The sequence below is a fragment of the Geospiza fortis genome, unplaced genomic scaffold, assembly GCF_000277835.1.
Source record: "Geospiza fortis unplaced genomic scaffold, GeoFor_1.0 scaffold8, whole genome shotgun sequence".
NCBI classification, from domain to species: Eukaryota; Metazoa; Chordata; class Aves; order Passeriformes; family Thraupidae; genus Geospiza; species Geospiza fortis.
The window spans coordinates 2,210,611-2,230,091 of record NW_005054414.1 but is presented as its reverse complement, the minus strand read 5'-3'; the positions used below and the strand labels follow the sequence as shown (position 1 = coordinate 2,230,091).

At 42.7% G+C, this 19,481-nt stretch overlaps 1 protein-coding gene across 1 annotated transcript in view; it reads left to right on the top strand.

Moving 5' to 3' along the window:
* Nucleotides 1-19,481, top strand: part of ITPR2 (inositol 1,4,5-trisphosphate receptor type 2) — a 242,890-nt gene that overhangs the window by 123,271 nt on the left and 100,138 nt on the right. The window contains exons 34-36 of the mRNA XM_031061432.1: nt 3,412-3,602; nt 4,855-4,997; nt 6,564-6,672. Coding sequence (XP_030917292.1) covers nt 3,412-3,602; nt 4,855-4,997; nt 6,564-6,672 — 443 coding nt within the window. The remainder of the gene's footprint in view (nt 1-3,411; nt 3,603-4,854; nt 4,998-6,563; nt 6,673-19,481) is intronic.

Here is a 19,481-nt window from a genome sequence, read left to right as displayed (position 1 = left end):
GCTTTTGAGTCTTTGAGTACTACTTCATTGTTTAAGCAGTAAGGGGGAGGAAAGCTGCTGATCACTGGATGCCCACAGACCCATCCAGCACAGGGCAGGGCATTTTGCTGGGAGCTGGCTGAATTTGCAGTGCTGTGTTTCTTACCACTGCCATGGGTTGTGTTTGCTCTCTTGTCTTGGCTCCTCTTGGCTCTCTTGCTGAGAGATAATTGGGAGCAGCAGATTGAGAGTTAGTAGTTTTAAAGGATTTCCCAGAAATTCCATCTCCTCTGACACTGGCAAAATGGTGCTGTATATTCAGGATGTAATTAGCCCTGTGCACAGTGCCCTAGGTGGGAAATGGGCACTGTATAAGCCTGGGACATGCCCTCCACTGCAGGGCAGAATTTACCTGTGCTGAAGACATCACAGAATCACACAATATTCTGAGCTGGAAGGGACCCACAAGGATCATTGAGTCTATCCTGGTAAGTATCCTGCTGGATACTTTTGTACAGACAGCCACATAGCTTTTTCCCAAATTAATCAGATGAAAGACAGAATTTTACCCTGTCTTGGCTCCTTTGTCTACCAGCTCTAACCATACTTTGCAAGTTTGAGTGCTGTCCAAAAGTATTTCTAAGTGGAACAAAAATAAACATGCTTTTAAATATTTGATGTTGATACTTTAAGGGAGATTGACACATTTTGAAGAGGAAAGCAGCCTACAACACCTAAATTAAAAATAAATATTTATGTTCACATTTGTTCATCAGCTTTCCAAAATGTAAAAAATATGTTTCATGTAGTTTTAAATAATGAAATGTGAAACAAATGAAAGATAAACTTTCTACAAGCTGAAAAGAAATAAGAAGACAAAGGCTTTGTTTATAGCTTAGACTTCAACAGTGCCCTTTGACAACCAATACAAATCTTAATTACAAATGGAATTATACATGTAAGAACTGCTCAAAACAAAGGAGTATTTTTTTTCTCTCTCTGGTTTTCTTTGTGATAGTTTTAATTAGCTCCAACTCTTTGAGCAATCATAGTCCTTGACTGCTCCTCAGACACCGATGGAAGTTGTTAACTTCAAATGGCATCTCTAGGACAGCAGAAGTCTGGGTTTTCCTCTGAACAGTATGCTCCCCATTGCTAAATTTATTCTTCGATATATCAGGATTCTGCATACATTCCACTTAATTGAGAAGTGAGCATTGTCCAATAGCATTCCAGTGATTGACATTAGGACACAATAAATTGGATTAATAGGCTGCAGCACCCTACCCACCCTGGCAGAACCTTATTGGACTTCTGTAGTAAAGCAGGCAGCAACAGGGCAAATGTGTTTTGAAAAACAGCCCAGCTGAATTACATGGAAAAACAATCATTAGAAATAATGGCCAGCCATACATGGCATTTTCCACGTGTTAATCAGGAACTTGCCTTCAAAACAAATGGAGAGTGGAAAGGAGAAGTCAATTTGTGTCTTCCCAGCTTAACCTATTTTTTTTTCAATTCCCTGTGGCCAACCATTTAAAAGAAAGTGCCTACCAGAAACAAATCTAGAGATTCTCTTCCACCCAGTGGAACAGCCTGATCCATGGGGGAAGCCCCAGTCCTGCATCACGATCCAACCTTGCAGTGGGAAGAGAGGAAGGTGCCCTGAACCTGTGGGATCCATTAAAGGGAAGAGAGGCCCATGACAGAACGCCCTTGCCACAGTCTCTGAGGCTGGGGGTTGAGGTGTCACAGCCAGATTTAGGTTTATAATAAAAGCTGTCGTTTCAATCTAGTCCTGAGGGAAGAGAAAGTTTGTGCCTGGGATCTGTGACTCACTGTGCTTGGCAGCACTGCAGCCTTCATTCATCAGAGCTGTGTGGTGCCTCTGCCTGCACGTCCTCCCTGGGGCTGGAGGCATGGGCTGCTTGGGACAGAAGGGCACCTGCTGACTTCACAGGTTCAGGACATAAAGCTGGATGAATTTTAGAGCTGGGAGGAAGAGGTGGAGTATTTTTGATGCCTTCCTCCACTGTGGAAAGCGTGTTAGTGAGGAATAGTGGGGAAATACCTCAGAGAAACATTGTGCAGAACTGCAATTTGGGCTCATTGCTTTTAGAATTTCAGCTTGTTTCAATAAGGAAAACTGAAAAATTACTTATTATTGGTCATTATTACAAATGGATTAGAACTGTTCCATTCTATTTTTAAGTTTTTTTCAAACATAAGCTGTGCCACAGAAATTAAGTGAAATGACATGGAATACAGAGTGTAATCACTGGAACATAACCTGATCTTTCAGAGATATTGATCATAGGCTCACAGAAGGGTTTGGGTTGAAAAGGACTTTAAACAGCATCCAGCTCCATCCCCTACCATGGGCAGGGACACCTTCCACTATCCCAGCTTGCTCAGAGCCCCATCCAGCCTGGCCTGAAACGTTTCCAGGGATGGGGCAAACTTTTGTTTATTGGTTGAATTTCAGACTGCTCATGCTGAGCCAGAGAACAATGTCAGTCTGATCTCCAGTGGGATGGAAAGGAGCAGCTAACACAGAGAATTTACTGGGGGAGAGGGCAGATAGCTTCTAACGCTGCCTTTCAACCTTCCTTTTCAAACAACAGTTTAGGATGCCATAGTAGTTTAATAGTGGATGCCCTGCAAGAATTCCTCCAAGTCTATTTTCAGTTTTTTATTCTGATACTCTCTCTATTGTCATTTCCTGCCTCTAAAGTCTAAAAAGAAAAAAAAACCAAACAATTTTGAGCTATTGATTAATTTTTTTAACTATTAGTTAGGCCATCAGGTGTTTATTAACTACTGGATATATTGCAGTGGCATCCAGGCACCGTCCAGGAATCCAGGGTTTAGCAGTATAGGAAACTCAGAGAGAAGGAGACAGTCTTTTCCAAATTTAATTTGTATGCACTTGGTTCCTCAAGGTCTTCACAAGAGGAATATACAGTAAAGCAACAGAGAGTACTTGGGATAAATTGGATAAATGTGCATATGTCCACTAGAAAGAAAAATTTCAGAATTTGCTTCTGAATAGAGTAAAACTAACTGTTGAAATAACACATGCTCCTTTTGTTACTCTTATTAATATCTCTGGATTTTTTTTCAAGTTAGTAGAAAAATTATTCTGTTTAAAAAAAAATCTGTGTCTGTGAAAATATATACTAGAAATGATTCTCATCTCATTTAAAATAGTACACCTTGCTTTCTTTAATTAGATTATGGCTGATTTCTACCATTTAGGTACCCTTATTTTTAAGGGTTCTTATTTTTAGGATCCTTATTTTTAAAACCTGTTGAAGCAATATCACCCTGCCCCTTAACTTCAACGAGATCAGGCTGTTGCATGCCACGATCTCTATAAGAATTTCAAGTTTTGCCACTGTAAATGTCTTGTGTTTTTCCTTCCTATTAAAGCAAAGAACCGTGGGATTGCGATTCCAGTGGATTTGGACAGCCAGGTGAACACCTTGTTCATGAAGAGTCACTCCAACATGGTGCAGAGGGCGGCCATGGGCTGGAGGATGTCAGCCCGCACTGGACCTCGCTTCAAGGAAGCTCTTGGTGGGCCAGCCTGGGATTACAGGAACATCATAGAGAAACTGCAGGTACAGAAATAGCAAATGGCTTGGGCAGCAGTGGCACTGCAGGTATTTCACGTGTGCCAGGTGTGGAAAACACCAGAGACAGGCCCAGTGCATTTTTAGTGCTGGATGAGAGGAGCCACTGCACTTCTGTGTGGGGATGCCTGCAAAGGCTCAGCTCTTCAAGATCAGTATTTGGTGCTGCAGAAGTCAGAGAGGGGTAGGAGGTATCACAGAATGAGCTGAGCTGGAGGGGTCCCATGAGGATCATTGAGTCCAACCTCTGACCCTGCACAGGACACCCCAACAATCCCACCCTGTGCCTGAGAGCGCTGTCCAAACGCTCCTGGAGCTCTGGCAGCCTTGGGGCCGTGACCATTCCCTGGGGAGCCTGTTCAGTGCCCCAGCACCCTCTGGGGGAAGAACCTTTCCCTGATACCCACCCTGACCCTGCCCTGACACAGCTCCAGCCGTTCCTGGGTCCTGTCCCTGGTCACAGAGAGCAGAGAGCAGGGCCTGCCCCTCCTCTTCCTCTCCTGAGGAAGCTGCAGAACTGCTGTGAGCTCTGACCTCAGTCTGCTCTTCTCCAGCTGAATAGACCAAGTGCCCTCAGCTGCTCCGTGTGTGGCTTCACCTCCAGGCCCTTCACCATCTCCAAATCTCTCCTTTGGACACTTAGATTGTGATGCCCAAAACTGCACACAATATTTAAGTTGTGTTCTCCTTGAAGTTCTCCACAGAGCAGCATCTCCTTTCTGCCTTTTGATGGCCATGTGTCCTGTTCTCGCTGCAGAGGAGATACTGGGGGTTCTAGATCATGTTTGTGTCACTGGAGATTGCCATGAGATGGAGATCACCTTGTTCATGTAGAGCCTAAACAGCAGCAGGGGTTTATGACCTGAGAAAACAGCAGGACCCAGACAAATGCAGGGACCCTAAACACCAAGGACACACCTGAGGTGACACATTAACTGTGTGTGGTGAGCATTGTTTTTCCAGCACACCATCATCTTAACTGTTGCCGCAGGTTTTGTGAGCGCTACAGCAGAGGAGAAATTTGAAAGAGAGTAACAATGGGCACCTTCTCTCCCTTGCCCTGTGTGAGGAATGGTGTGAAGAAAGGCTTGAGGAGGCTTTACAGCCACTCTGGGCTGCCCAGGGCTCTTGCAGCTGGGCATCCCACAGGGCAAAGCAGTGCATCATAGCAAACTGTGCGACTCCACAGCACGTTGCTGTAGTTCTCCTGCAGTTATGGATGTCCTCCTGTGTCCCCCAGGACGTGGTGTCCTCCTTGGAGCAGCAGTTCACGCCCATGATGCAAGCCGAGTTCTCAGTGCTGGTTGATGTGCTGCACAGCCCAGAGCTCCTGTTCCCTGAGGGCAGCGATGCCAGAATAAGATGTGGCGCTTTCATGTCCAAGTAAGTGGCGTGCAGAGGGGCCTGGTTGCTTCTTTGGGAAAAAAGATGGCAGGGTTTTAACTTTTTCAACAGCATTTACCTCTGGTTTTCAGCAGAGACTTAACCATGCAGGTGACCAAGTTTACTGTTGAAAGCTTAAAGTGAGGTCTTTCGATCCATATTTTATATTTCTCAACAGTTTTGTTGTCTGGAGAGCATAGAGCGAGAAGGGTTTCTTGCCTTACCTGCTAGAAATGGGATTTTAGTGGCTTGTTAAAATTGTGGCAGGCTCAGCCTACTTCTGTTTTCTCAATGGGCTACTTTTGCTATTACATTTCACCAAATCTACAACAGAAACTTAGATTTTCCATAGCAGAATTTTCAAGAATTCATAATGAAGCAGTGGGCTGCTCAAGGCTCGTGGGTTTTTTGTTAAATTTTTTTTGGTACAGCAAATTGATATTTTTATTTTAAACTACCAACAACTCTTGGAAAATACATTTCACTGGGACCCCTATCTGGTCTTGAATTACTAGATGTTTTATTTGCAGTCTGTGCATTGGAATAGAGTCTTGCAAATTTTTTATTAGTCCTGAAGTGAGATGCCCTCCCTGCCCTTGAGAAACTATAATTTAAACAGAGATAACTTGGGGGAAATGAATGCATTTGGCAGCTCTCCTGATTCCTTGGGTATTTGCATATTCTGCAGAAGTTGCATTATAACAATATGCTTTATATGTTTGGAAAAATTAAAAAAATAAAAACTCAATTTTGATATTATCTCATCCCATGTCCTCTGTCCAAACTCCTGTTTGAAGCCAGCATCAAAATGCAAAAAAGAAAAAAAAATCCCAAAACCTGTCCAAGGTCTTCAGATTTCCTCCCTTCCTATTTTCACAAACATTTCTCCAGCAATGTGTGAACCAGTGCAAGGACCTGTGCACAGATCTGTTCTGCACAAAGACAGAAAGGCTGCTTCTGGTATCGGCTTCAGCTGACTCAAATCCAAACTCCTGTCACAGTCATAGCTAGAGACAGAAATGGACCTTGTTTTCTGGCTTGTCAAGTGGTTGTGTGAATGTAAACAACAATTATGTTTCATCCAAATGTCTGTATTTCTGAAGGTTTCCATGTAAGGTTTTTTGGAAATCCTTTTGGCTGAATACCATTTGCTAATTACATCATAAATATATTATAACCATCATAGAAATTGGAAGGTGTGAAGGTTGTAGCCTTTAAAGTTTGCAAGATGCATGGTGAACACTGGTTACCTTTAAATAATGGTTAAAATAAGTTACCTTTAAATAAAGGATGAAATAGCAAGTCTGGATCTTAAACTGTAAACCCTCAAAAAAAGTGGATGTAGAATTCTGTCTTCTGTATGGGCAGTAAGATATGCAAATTGACACCAAAATCTCCCAACACCTTGAAAGTCCCATTTCCTTTTTAATTATGGTTTCTCTTGACCACTTTTATTTCCTTTCCTTGAGGAAAAATATAGTGATGGGCAATTTTTGCATAAAGAAATTGCAGCATGGCTTAGCAACAATGTGTAATGCTCTTTAAGTTTTAATATTTTACTTTCAGGTTGATTAATCACACAAAGAAGCTAATGGAGAAAGAAGAAAAGCTCTGCATTAAAATCCTTCAAACTTTACGAGAAATGCTTGACAAGAAAACCAACTTTGCAGAAGAGGTACTGCTTCCACTTTAGTATTAAATGTAGAACTAACAGCATGGTATTAATAACAGAATCTGACATGGTTTCAGTCTTGTGCATGTTTTAGAGATAACCTGCTGTCTTAGGAACAGTGTGGTAAGGTAGCAAGTTGGTTTGGAACAAAAGAAACTCTCTGCCTTACATAGTTCTGTGTGAGGGACTTGGTAAGAGTCAAGGCAAGCAAGATGAAATGAATTAGCAGTGGCAAGTATTACTATGTGTAATTATTATATATTGGATATTCTCTATTTCTGGAGATTAGTCTTAATTTGTGACACCCGACTTTACCATAAAATCAATGGAAATAAAGGGATTTTTAATTGCAATTGTACAGTTTTTCCCTGCTGCCTGTGGTGCCAGACTTTTGTACTCCACATGCTTTTTAATGCTCCCAAATGTGTGAAAGGAAATCTGCAATGTTTAAGCAGAGCTGCCAGTTTTGGGAAGAAGTGACATAGTCTGTACTCTGTAAGTGTCTAATTATTTCTTGCATTCCTCTCTCCCCTCATTGCCCAGTTTTCTCTTGCAAAACCAAGTCTTTCAAATGCCTCTTTCATTTTGCCTGTTCCTTTGGCTATCAGTAGGCAGATTCAGATGTAGATGTCAGCTGTCCCTGTTCTTTCTGAGCCTGATCCCAGTGCCTTTTGTGTTATTTCCTCTTATCCCTATTTCTGGGTATTCCCCAAACCCTTTCAGCATTTTTCACTCTTAAATATGAGTCATGGAGTTATCATCTAATTTCTCAGTGCTGACATCAAACCTGCCCTGTGCAAAAATAACCAGTGTAAGCAGAGGAAACCAACCCCATCTTCACCTCCTCCTCACAGAAAACTGTGGTTAGGCTTGGGCAGACAAATTCTTTTTTAATGTCATAAAGAAAATTTCACAGGGGAATTTTTTTGATTATGATTATTATTAAAATAATGAATGATAATATTATAATGATTATTAGTCAATCATTAAAATGATTATGATTCTTTATTATTATTCATATTTATTCTAATAACATTCTGGGTGCATAACACCACTGCATCACATGGGAAAAATAATTTGCTTTTGTAACTGACCTTTGCCAAACCTCTCTAAAAGAATTACACAGACCCACCACAAGTTAACCTCATCTCAGGACTACAGGGGAGGAAAAAAGGCACGACTTTTAATGTAGGACTTGAAACAAGCAAGAAGATTTGCTTGTTTTAGTTGCTCCTTGTACCCTGCTTTGGCTGCTGATAAAGGGAGACAGAATTAAGGGAGGGAATTCCCATCAGAGGGAATGTGCTCCCTAGGTCTTTAAGGGCTCTGCTTTTCAGGAGTGGGTAAAGGAGGTGTATTCCCAAATCCCTCATGTGACCTCCACCATCTTGGGGGTGCATGGTGGGTGGAAAAGCTTTTTCTGAACAGAATTTCTCCCCCGTGCTTCCTCTGGAGTCCCATTGGTTTTACACTGAGGAATGTGATGAATCAGTGCAAACAAATATGTGAATAAACAAGCTTGGATATGCTTTGCAAGTGCTCCTCTGGCTTGCTATTCTTATGAGTCATTGTTCAATGCCATGGACTTCAGAACAGTAAAAATAGCACAATGAATGGCCTCATGTGCGTGTTTCCCATCTTTTTTTGGGCTGTGATCTCACTGCCTGCAAAGTTATTCAACTATGGCATGCAGATATTTAAAAAAAAAATAAAAATAGTAGTAAATACATAATGGTCATAACCAGAACGAAGTTACAGGGGGACGTGGGACATTTTGACAGGAAGCCTGAGTTTGCTAATCACCCATCAAATTGTATTTTCTGTGATAAACCTGACAGAAATAGTCAACCTCCAGCAGACTTTCCTACAGTGAGAAAGAAGGATGAAATAATGAAATAAAATTTCCTCCTCTCTCTTTGCATTAATTCCCACCACTGAGCACCTTCTACTGTCTTTGTCCTTCATTTGACCACTGGAAGGTAGCCTATGTCATTTGCTGAAGGGACAGGAGGCAAAATAGGAGTAGGGGCTTATTTCACTGATTTTATACCTATTCCTGCATACATTATGTCAATTCTATTGTTGCACTTCCCCTTGGTGGTGAGTTTCAGGTCTCTGGTGCTCTCCTGGCTCCATATCCCTGGATTTCCTTGCAGTCAGCCTCTGAGGCAGCACTCACTTGTGCCTTGTCTTAGCACCATGGCATCTAATCGTGCTGGGAATCAAAGTTTAATTTCAGAAGTTTGATTTAAGGTATATAAATGAGACATAAAACCTCCTGGCCATTGATTGGCTTTCATAAGTAATTGTGGGTGATTATTGCAATCTCCTGGGAGTTCTGCATTGAGTCCTAGCCCTGTTTGTATTGATTAGGTCACCAACTGGAGTGAAACCTGATCTACAGCCCCTCTCTTCCAGAACAGCATTAAAACACTTGGGGAAAGCAGGGTGTGGGGAGCTCACATTGCTTCTGTTCTGAGATAGCTACTGCAGTATGTAAATGTGTTTATCTAAAACTTGTTTCGGACTGACTATTTGAGAAGAAAAGCAGAAGGGACAGAAAGGACTGTGCTTGCACTAGATGTGCCCCGTCTATATTTGGGTTTAGAATCACTGGCAGTTTTTATATGCATTTTGCAAAACCAGAAGGATCTTGGACTGGGATTTTTGAATTTATTTGGGCATATCTTTTTATGTTTCACCGTAGTGCTTGATATCAGTTTAATTTCTGAGTGAATGTTGCCTCTAGACCTATTTATACAGTTTGAATCTGAGTAACATTTCCAAAAGCACCTGAGACATGTAGACTGATGTGTACTCACTTTGCAAATGATTGGAGCAGTTTAAAAGCTTAGCATTACCTTGCTGCCCAGCTTAAAGTGCCTGTCCATACAACAGAGCTGCTGGGCCAAGATGGGTAGTCCAGCATCTTCAGAGAGGGTTCAGAAGGTAAATTAAACCCTCCCCAGTGAATGGGATGAAGTTGTTGAACTCTTGATCTAATGGTGCTCATATGGACTTCTTGCCTGACTCCAGCTGCTGGCATGGCAATGCCTTGGGTAGGGACAACCTGCTGATCTCCCAGCTGTTCATAAATCAGGTCAGCACCTCTGGGGGAAAAATATCCTCTCTGTTACCATGTGTATATGACATCTGATCAGATGTGCTAATGGATGGGAGGGTGTTACAGAATGTGGCAGAATCCAGGCCTGTGTGCCCCTCCCTAAGGCAGCTCCTTTGAGAACACTACTGTAAATGAATGGAACCCTTCAGGAAGGGGTGCCTGTGCTGCAGAGCTCACACTTTATACTTCTTCTTCCTCTTGTAGGTGTTGAACTTCAGTATAAATAATTGAAAACTGCATTTTAAAGTGTCAGTAGAACAAAGACTCTGTAAGCTGCTTAGTTGTCAGAAATAAGTAGTTGTGCTTTTTGCCTTTTTTGGAAAAACTCATGAAAAATGTTGGGTTTTCTCTTAGACATTTGTACTAGTTCATGATTTAAAATCATAGAAGTAGCTCTGTGGCCTTTTGTTTTGCAGGGTTAATGTTTCTGCATTCAACTTTAGATATGAAATGTGAGCTGTCCTCTCCCCTTTGTTTGCAGGAACACCGCCAAATATACATGTGAAAGAAATGGTACAGCTTTGGTGGAAATAAAAATTCCTGTATTTTATTCCTGTAAGATGTGGTCCCAGATATGGCCACTGCTGGCTCTTGGTCATTTTGTGCCAGAAGAACTGAATCTTTTCATGTGAAGCTGTTGACAAAACTCCAGTGAGTTTATCAAAAGCAGTCATGCCAGTTTATTATTGTATTGATCTACCAGGCAAGCTGAAGCCAGTGGGAGCTGCAGCTCTTTTTCTGCTGGGGTAAATGACCCCAGTGGGTTTTAGAAGCCAGGAGATTTTGGGAGCCACTACAGTGTCCCAGCATTGCAGCTCATTGAATCATAGACATTCTCAACTTAAACTGCATTCTATTCTATAGCCTCATCTTTTCAAGATGATTTGACTTATTTGCATTTGCAAATTAGGCAGCCCTCAGATAAACAGCATTTGTAGGTGAAAAAAAAAAAGAGGAGGAAAAAGAGAATAATTCTGAAAATGTGTTGCTTGCTGAATGTATCATACCTCAAAAGAATGCTTCTTTTAAATGGGAGAGTTGGATCCAAATTCCTTTATTTGTGTTACTACTCACATTTTGGGTTAGTGGCACTGCAGGCATTTTGAAGAATTACATTTAATTTTTCCCTGTTTCTGCTGTCAGTTTTATTTGTGGTGATGTATAAAAATACCTGTGCACTGGCCTGTTTTTCCCTGTTGTCAACAGGGAAAACTCAGTGTGCCTGCAAGGTGAGAGGGGGTCAGAAACACCACAGGAGAACATGCATGCTCAGTACTGTTTGTACTAATTTTTTAAAAAATCACTTATCTATTTTAGCTGGTAAAGGACACTTTTGCAGGGTCCTGCATTAAAAACTCAGTCCTTAGGAAACCAGCCCACAGGGAGGGACTGGAGGTGCAGGGAGGAAGAATATTTGGTTATCTCCAGCAGTGTCAGCCTGGTTGTGGACCAGCACTTCTGGTATGGGCAAGAAACTGCTGTTGTGACTTTGTCATGGGAGTTAAATGATGAGTGAAAACTCAAACACAATGGGACAAACCCCTCGGTCTTGGAGATGCTTTGTGTGAAGGTGGTGATCAGCTGCAGAACCAAAGCCTCCAGGAATTCATTGCAGCACAGGATTCAAGCTTTGCTGTTGCCCTGAATCATCTGAGCCAGTAATTGCAGTGGCAGGAGTACCAGAGCTTTCAGATATGCAAGACTAAACACTGGACGTGGTCAGAACCTGAAAGTGTGGTAATTTCTCATTAGACCCACGCACTGACATTTTACAAAAGAGAAAATCTACAGGAAAACAAATGAGCACAGTTTCACTTTTCCCCCCTCTAGGCTTCAAGCTGGGATAATTAAGCAGAGGGACACCAGGAGGCATGTGATGGTGATGGTGTTGTTTGTTCTAGCCAGGTGTTGTCAGCCACAGTGCTCAGAGCCTCAGGCCATCACTGTTGTGTTGTTATTGCTGCACATTTCTGGGGCTGTGACAGGCAGCATCAACCAGAACATTCTGAATTAGCGTCTCTCATCTTTGGGGTACCCCTTTTCCCTCCTGTGATGTGCATTGTTCTGGACTGAAAGGACAATGCTGCTGGACAGCCCCCAGATATTCCGCTGGATTTTTGATCATGTCCGTTTGTTGCCGATACAAAAACCTGGGAGAACTGGGTATATGACATTTGTGACTTATTTTTAAAGGTTTGTTTTTTTTTTCCTGAAAGTAACAGGCCCTAGAGATTTGCTCCAGCTTTGGACTGTCACCCGCTTGTGTCACCCTCAGAAGCCTGTTGAGAGCCACTGTGCTTGGGCCAGTTGTGAGGCACCTACAGGGATCTGTGCCAGGGGTGGTTTCAGGCAGAATGCATTGCCCTTGTTGAGCTGGACAAGAACTTGAAACTCAAAGTCGTGTATCAAGGACAGGTAATTCAGGAGACAGCCCTCCTGACACCCTGATCTAGTGAAAGGCAGGAGCAGTTTAATCTGCTGCAGGGGCAGTGAGCACAGGCCTAACTACATTGCAGTCATGACTTTGCCCTCTCTTTAATATGCATAACTGTTAACTCACCATGATGCAAATAAAGGATCTCCAGAGACCTAAAGATGCTTCTGTCTCAGGTGATAGTTCAGTGAGCAGTGGTGCTCACTACTCTCTGGTACTTACTCTTTTTTGTTTCAAAACCTTGGTTATTTTTCCTTTATTTGTTTGTTCTTCATCACAAACAAATCTAATGGCAGGATGCCCAGGGTGTAAAAACACATGGTTAACACATTTCATCCAAAAGATTGTAGTCTCTCAGCAGCTCATATTTATCAAATTTTAAGATTACAGTATGTTGTTATCCAGTTTTCTTTCAGAAATATTAAGCCCCAAATCCTGATTGATAAATTATTTTGGAACTTATATCATCTGCCCTTCTCACACACATCATCTCTCCTCTAAAGGAGCATCTGATGCTGTAAAATATTTTTTGTAGCTACTGATTTAAACAGCAGCAACCAAACCAATAAAACTGGAGTAGCTTGTTCCTTAATCTGAACTTCAAATGACCAATTTCTGCTCTGGAATTTGCCCTTTACACAGTGTATGGGACACAGGGGGTTTGTCCTTCTTATTTCACATTAACACCTTCCTATGGATGTGATCTTAAAGAGCAAACCAGCATGAAAATCTTAACTGCCTGCAAACTGTTTGACATCATTCTCTATTGATATTGCCATTCATTAAAAACAAATAAAAACGAGTGTAAGACAAGAGATCTGTTTAATAAATGAAACTGTTAGAGCTCTGAGGATGATTCATCTCACCTTACTCAGGTACAATATTCATGGAACTGATCAGGATCCTTTTTGTAAACAACAGCAACTGATTTTCTAGTTGTTTTGAATACAGGTGAAATGAATTTCACTAAAGACTTCAGTACATCTGGAAGTTAAATTCCATGCTCACTATAGCTTTTTGAATCAAATTCTACATCATGAAGATAGCAGGATCAAAGTTTTCTCCCTGATTTGTTTTATTTCTTTCTTTTGAATTATGAATAAAGCAGATTTTTAGGGATTTAGTGGAAGGTTCTAGCAGATCTTAGAATGGCAAGGACTAGGTAAATAACCAAAGATATGTTGTAAGTTAATATGTAAAATGACTCAACACTTTTATCATGTGGTTCATGTCTCCAGGTGTGTGGAGTTTTGTGTGAGCATAGATTCATAAATATAAATATTAATTTTAGGTTATTTATTCCTATTCCTCTCTCTTTTACCTCCGTGGTGGAGTTATATTAGAAGATAAATATTCGAATGTTAACTTGGTGTCTTAGCATATTGTTTTGGTTTTAATGGAGTAGATGGTCTTGTTTATAATGATATGTGTTAATGCTCTCAGAGTTACTTAACAGGAATAAAAACATAATTCCCATGGCCAACCTAATTTTAGTGATTGGTGGTTGCTCAGAGTGCCTGGTTGACATCCCAAGGAGCCTTTGTGCTTATTTGCAGAGCAGGAGCAACTGACATGGGTGCAGCAGGAGCAGCTACACTGAGGTGGGAAGGGAGCACAGAGGAACATGTGAGAGAAACATCAGCAGGCACCCTGATGTTCGGGATGGTTGCAAGGTTTTTTGGGAGTTAGGAGAATAAAACTGCATAAACCTTTTTCCTGACTATGATTCTGGAAGATGTTTCTCCCCACACGCTTCCCACTCCCTTCTCAGAATTAATTCCTCTGTGAAAAAGCCACATTTATGAGCAGTTTCAGTAGCACTGCCAGGTAATGGTTATAATTCTCGCTGGGAAGCACAGAGAGTGCTGCAGTATCGCAGAGACCACAGTGTGGCAACTGTGGACTTTTCAGAAACATCTCCTGTCTGTGGGAGCAGGGCTGCTGCTGCTGCTGCTGCTGCACGGCTCAATTCCCACAGCAGGCAAATGTCTGCAGTAGTCCTGGAGGGGGCAAGAGAAAATGTCTCCTTTGGTTTTGAATTTCCTTGGAAGGGGAAAAGGGTTTTTTTTTTGTTTTCTGGGTGGTTTGGGGTTTTTTGCTTTTGGTTGTTTTTTTTTTTCTTTGTTTTTGGGTTTTTTGGTTTTGGTTTATTTTGGTTTTTTGGGGGATTTTTTTTTGTTGTTGTTTTTTTCCCTGTTGTTGTTGATGTTGTTGTCTATCACAAATTTGCTGCTGCTTTATTTAATATGTTTGAGCAACAATCCTGTTTGTACTTTGCAGTCGCACCAGAGATAGCAGTGAGCAGAATTCAATGCCTTGTATTAAGGATGGCCAATGAATATTTATGATAGACCTAGGGAGCCAGTAATAAAAATGAAATCGGCATGATGCCACTAGATCCAAATCTTTGATCTCTGTTTTAAGAGAAAAAACAATAAAGCAGGGGATAATGGACTCATTATAATGGAATGGTTAGTTATGGTTACTTAGGGCAGCGTGAATAGGTGGCATTACATAAACTGCTCTAGTCCAAGATTTACGATCCAGAAATGTGTTTCAGGCACTGAGTTTCTACAGAAAACATCAGTTTATGATATTGTTCTGGTTTGGTTGGTCCAAGCACAAAGAATTAATGATACATCCCTTTCAGATCCAGGATGGGGCATGGTCTTGCCTTACCAGGGACAGCAAAAGCACTAAGAACCAGCAAGGCCCTTCTCCTCGACCTCCTTCTGTGCTTCTGCTCCTCATCCATCACCCTGTGAGCAGGCAGAGGGAGGGCTGGGCATTGCACAGGGGTGGAAATTAGATTCCACTCCCTGCCCAGGCTGTCTTACCAGATAGCAGATGTGAGGGGACACTTGGGGTCGCCAGGAGAGAGGGGACAGCTGCCGGTTTGGCATCCCCAGGAGCACGCAGGGGTGGTGGCTGGAGACGTGTGCCGCAACTGTGTGCACCCACCTCCACCAGGAGCAGGGAGAATCTCCTGCAGAGTGCTGAGACAGCTCCTGGGAAGCCTAATGAAGGAGCTGCTATTTGACAGGGATGGGGAGCAGGAGCAAGTGAGCTATTTTTCTTTTTAATGGTTGCAATTACTTGCTTAACACCCCTGCCACACCAAGCAAGACACAGAGGAGGGCTGATTCCAGGCTGTGGATGAAAGCTGATCCCAAGGTCTCTGTCTAGCCAGGCAGGAGGAGGAAATGGAAACTCACTGTTTTCTGATTCGTTTCAAACTGATGTAATTTCTAAGGGACTTCATCACTAATGACATCTGGCAAGGGATTAGTCTGTAATGTGGCCCATCTCCCCCTTTTCAAGAAAAAGAAAATATATGCTATATTGAACTTTGGAAAACAGCTATTAAGCAACCACAGTAACTGCTTCTGATAGGATTTTTTTTTTTTTTGGTCTGATGAGGATTTTACCCAGCATGTTTGGCCTTGGAGGAGTGCCTGGATGGTATTGCCAGCTGGAATTGTCAGAGCTGCTTTGTCTTCTGTCCCAGGAAAACAGAAGCCTGGCAGGCAGTCACTCTCGCTCTTATTTCATATCCCTGCTTAGTCAGAGTTGCCAGCCCCAAGCACTGAAAACCCTGAGTCAGGCCACAAACAAATCACGAGATTTGGCTTGAAAATCATGAGATTTTTTAATTACAAATAGTTTATTTGGGATTTCTCTGAGTCTTTGGATTGTCTGTTCTTCCAATTCTACTGTACAAATCCCAGAGCTTGAAGTATGCTTTGCTGAATTATGCATGTGTTTATTTACTGAAATAAAAGCCAGGTTCATTTATGGTTACCTGACCTCTGCAGTTTGTGGGGAAAAGAGCAGAATACTCAGAGCTCACATTAGGGGATGCTTTCTACTGCCAGGGGTGCCAGCAAGAGGCAGTGCTGGCCCTCAGCTGGGGCACAGGGAAATGTGCTCATCAGGGTGGGACTGGTGTTGGTAACTCCAGGTACAGAGCTGTCACTGGGGGTTGGGAACAGGGCCTTGTCACTCTGAAAATTCCTTTTGGCAGACTTGTCCAAAACATTTTGTCCCCAGTTACTGAGCAGTTACACCAGCAAAGTCTCCTTATATTCCTTTTTCCTTCAAGCTTTTTACCCTTCCCCCTGACTTATTTTTTACTACTTTTCTCCTCCTTCTTGCAAAAACTTGATTTTTTTGACTCCTTAGCTGTCTACAGTAGCATTTGTGTCCTATTAACCCTCCATCCAGTAGGGCTGGATACCAGTCTGCCTGTCTCTGCTGCAAAAGAAATTTAGATAACCTTAACTCTCAGGTCTTTCAGTTTTAAGACTCCTTACTGCTTCCAGAGGAACAACAAGCTTCCCTTGAACCAGGTGTTTTCTCAGCTGTGACCAGTTAGAGGTTCCCAGCTCTAAGGTTCCTCCCAGGCTGCTCTACTGGGCGCAGTTCAGCATTTTAAGAAACCAAACTCTTCTAAATATACAAATATTTGACTGTGGCTCTCTAAAAATGAAAACCTTTGCATTTAAACAAATGCTGGAAGCCCTGCACATGGTTGGGAAGTTCTGCTTTTGCAGTTTTTTCGAAGGGGCTAAAAAATGTTCCTGGAGAACAGACTGTGCAGCCTGAGTATTCTTAATTTTGCAAGGAGACCCACATTAGGTTGCTTTTGTGAGGCAGAGGATGTTAACAGTGGTAATTCACTGCTAGCAATAAAGGGTGGGCTGGTCAGTAAATTCACCCAGGATGGCACAGAGAATTGTTCTGGTTATATGTCACAGTCTTTATTAAATTTGCCCTGGTTGTTGCTTGCACTTTGGTGTAGTCATGATAATTCTCACAATAAAATCAACCATGAGGGCTTAGAAAGGGCTGTTTGAAAAATGGAAGCTGAACCATTTCTTCTTTTCCTTCATAGTTAAGTATTCTTACAGCAAATAACATCATGCCTGGGAAAACCTCAGATTTTATTGTTTGAGTTTGGATTTTTGTTCTGTGTGGGGAAATGTTTTCATGAAGAAAAAAAACCCAAACCACCCAAACCATCAGTCAGAGCAGCAAGTTTAGGAGATTACTTGGGGTTGGGGTGTGCTTAGACAGAAATGAGTAATTTGTACTGCAGAAATCTGGGCAAAGTGGTACCTATTTGTGCCTGTGCAGGGCATCAGGTGAGAGCAGTGCTGGCTGTGTGTGGGCACGGGGCTGGGAGGTGGCAGCTGAGCTGGCTCCTCCTGGAGTCCCACCTGATGCTCAGCCAGGCTGCTGAGAAGGGTTTGCTGTCCCCAGTGTGGTCTGCAGGGAGCCACTTGACTTAGATGAAGCTGTTTATATAAAGATATTATTTCCATATATGCAATACTGAAAGAGCTTGCTTTAACTCAGTAGCAAATTCTAGCACACTGGGTACTCTAAATGCAGGTTTTTACTTCCCTTTTTAAAGGAAAAAAAAAAAGTAAAAAACCCCCAAGAAGTCAACTATTTGATATATACTTTAATTCATCATGTATTTTACCTATTTTTAAACTATAAACAATTTGAAACTAAAGAAACAATTCCTTTGTCTCTTTAAACTATCTCTTTCCTATTTTTGCACATGCTTTTTTCCTTTATTTTTTCCCCTGATTTTTAGATGAAGAAAGACTTTATTTGGGAGCAGGAAAAGAAATGTTGCTGGAATAATGTTTTCTTTTGATCTGCCCCACAGTTTATGGCTTCTGTGTTTTAAGTTCAGTACTTTGATCACTATCTGCCTGTTTTGCTGCTAAGCCCTATGCAGTGTGATGTTACTGTTGAGGCAGCTGGGGCTCTGCCCCCTGCAAGAGCCAGGAGGTAGTAAAATCAGAGTAAATTAAAAGAGTTTTCTCAAGCCTCTTCTGCACGATTCTCAACTCTTCATTGCACAGCTGAAAAGTGGCTGCTTTCTTGCCCCTGCCACTGCCGTGCCCGTCCAGCTCCATCTTCCAGCAGGGGCCTCCAGAGCCACGGGAGGTGGCAAAGCAGCACCAGGCAGCTGCAGCCCTGCATAAAGGGGCTCTTTCACACACGTTCCTGCTAGGAGAGCACATGTGCAGCTAAAACAAGTTCCACTGCCCATCTGACTTGAGCAACAGCCACCCTGGGGAAGCTGTCTTTTTTTTTGTTTTTCCTGAGATTGGTCAACAGATATATTGCCCTAATGCTTGTTTCTGAGTCGGTGAGCGCTGTGCTTAGGCCCAGAGCTTTGGTAATTCTAGATTATTTTGTGGTGAGGAGGGTTGCTGAAGGACAAGGGAAGGGAACTGAGGTTCCCCCGCCAGGCTACTCGGGCACAGCTCTGCCTCTTGCCCTGAGCTTGCTGCACAGGGAGGTGCCACCACCCTGGGCACGTGTCAGTGCAGCACAGGGTACTTTGTAAGTAGCACAAGCTCACTCCCGTTTTGGGCTCCTCTCCAGGGGACTGAGTGACTCACCTTGAGAGAAGGTCTCTCTGAAAGTGGAAGCAGGACTTTGTGTATGACAGTGCAGAACCTCGCAGGTTGGCAGGGCGCCCGTCTTCTCCTCCTAAATCAAGGAATGTGCTCCTGGGCTTTGTGAATGAAAGATTTGTTGGGGGGAAAAATTGGATGAAGTCTTAAAAAAATTAATTTATTAAGCTCGGCTTACTGTGTAAACTCTTGTTCTGAAGTTGGCTTCTATTGGAAAAAACCATGCTTTTAGAAATTTGCTGCAATGTTGGCACACACGAAAGGAGCTGCTTCTTGAGTTGTACAGACTCCAGAGACTCTTCCTGCTGTGTTGGCCAACTTGATTTGCAGGGCCTGTTCTCCTGAAGGTAGATTTCTGGGTCAAGGTGGCTCCAAAAATCTGCAACCCAAGGGGGTGATCCAACAAAAGACAAAGCTTCTATGGAGCACCCTCCCTTACCAACCTGCCTGTGGCACACAGGCACTGCTGCCCAGGGTGGCTAGGATGGCTACCAGCTTCTGAGGCAGCCAGATGGATGCTGGTTAGGAGATCTGGGACACGTGTCGACCTCACACTCCTGTGATCCATGGCTGTCATACGTGTGGAAATGTTTATATCCATCACACCGTGGGGATGCAAACCTGCAGACGGTGACACGGGGAGGGACCCCCTTGCCTGGAGGGCATGTGGCTTTGGCACGGGGAGGAGCACGTTTTATCCCCAGCAGCGACTACATATCCATTCTCAAATACCACCTGCCTTGTTAGCAGAAAATCCCTCCGGATGACACTGGAGGCATTTCAAAGCCCACCTGGACGCGTTCCTTTGTCACCA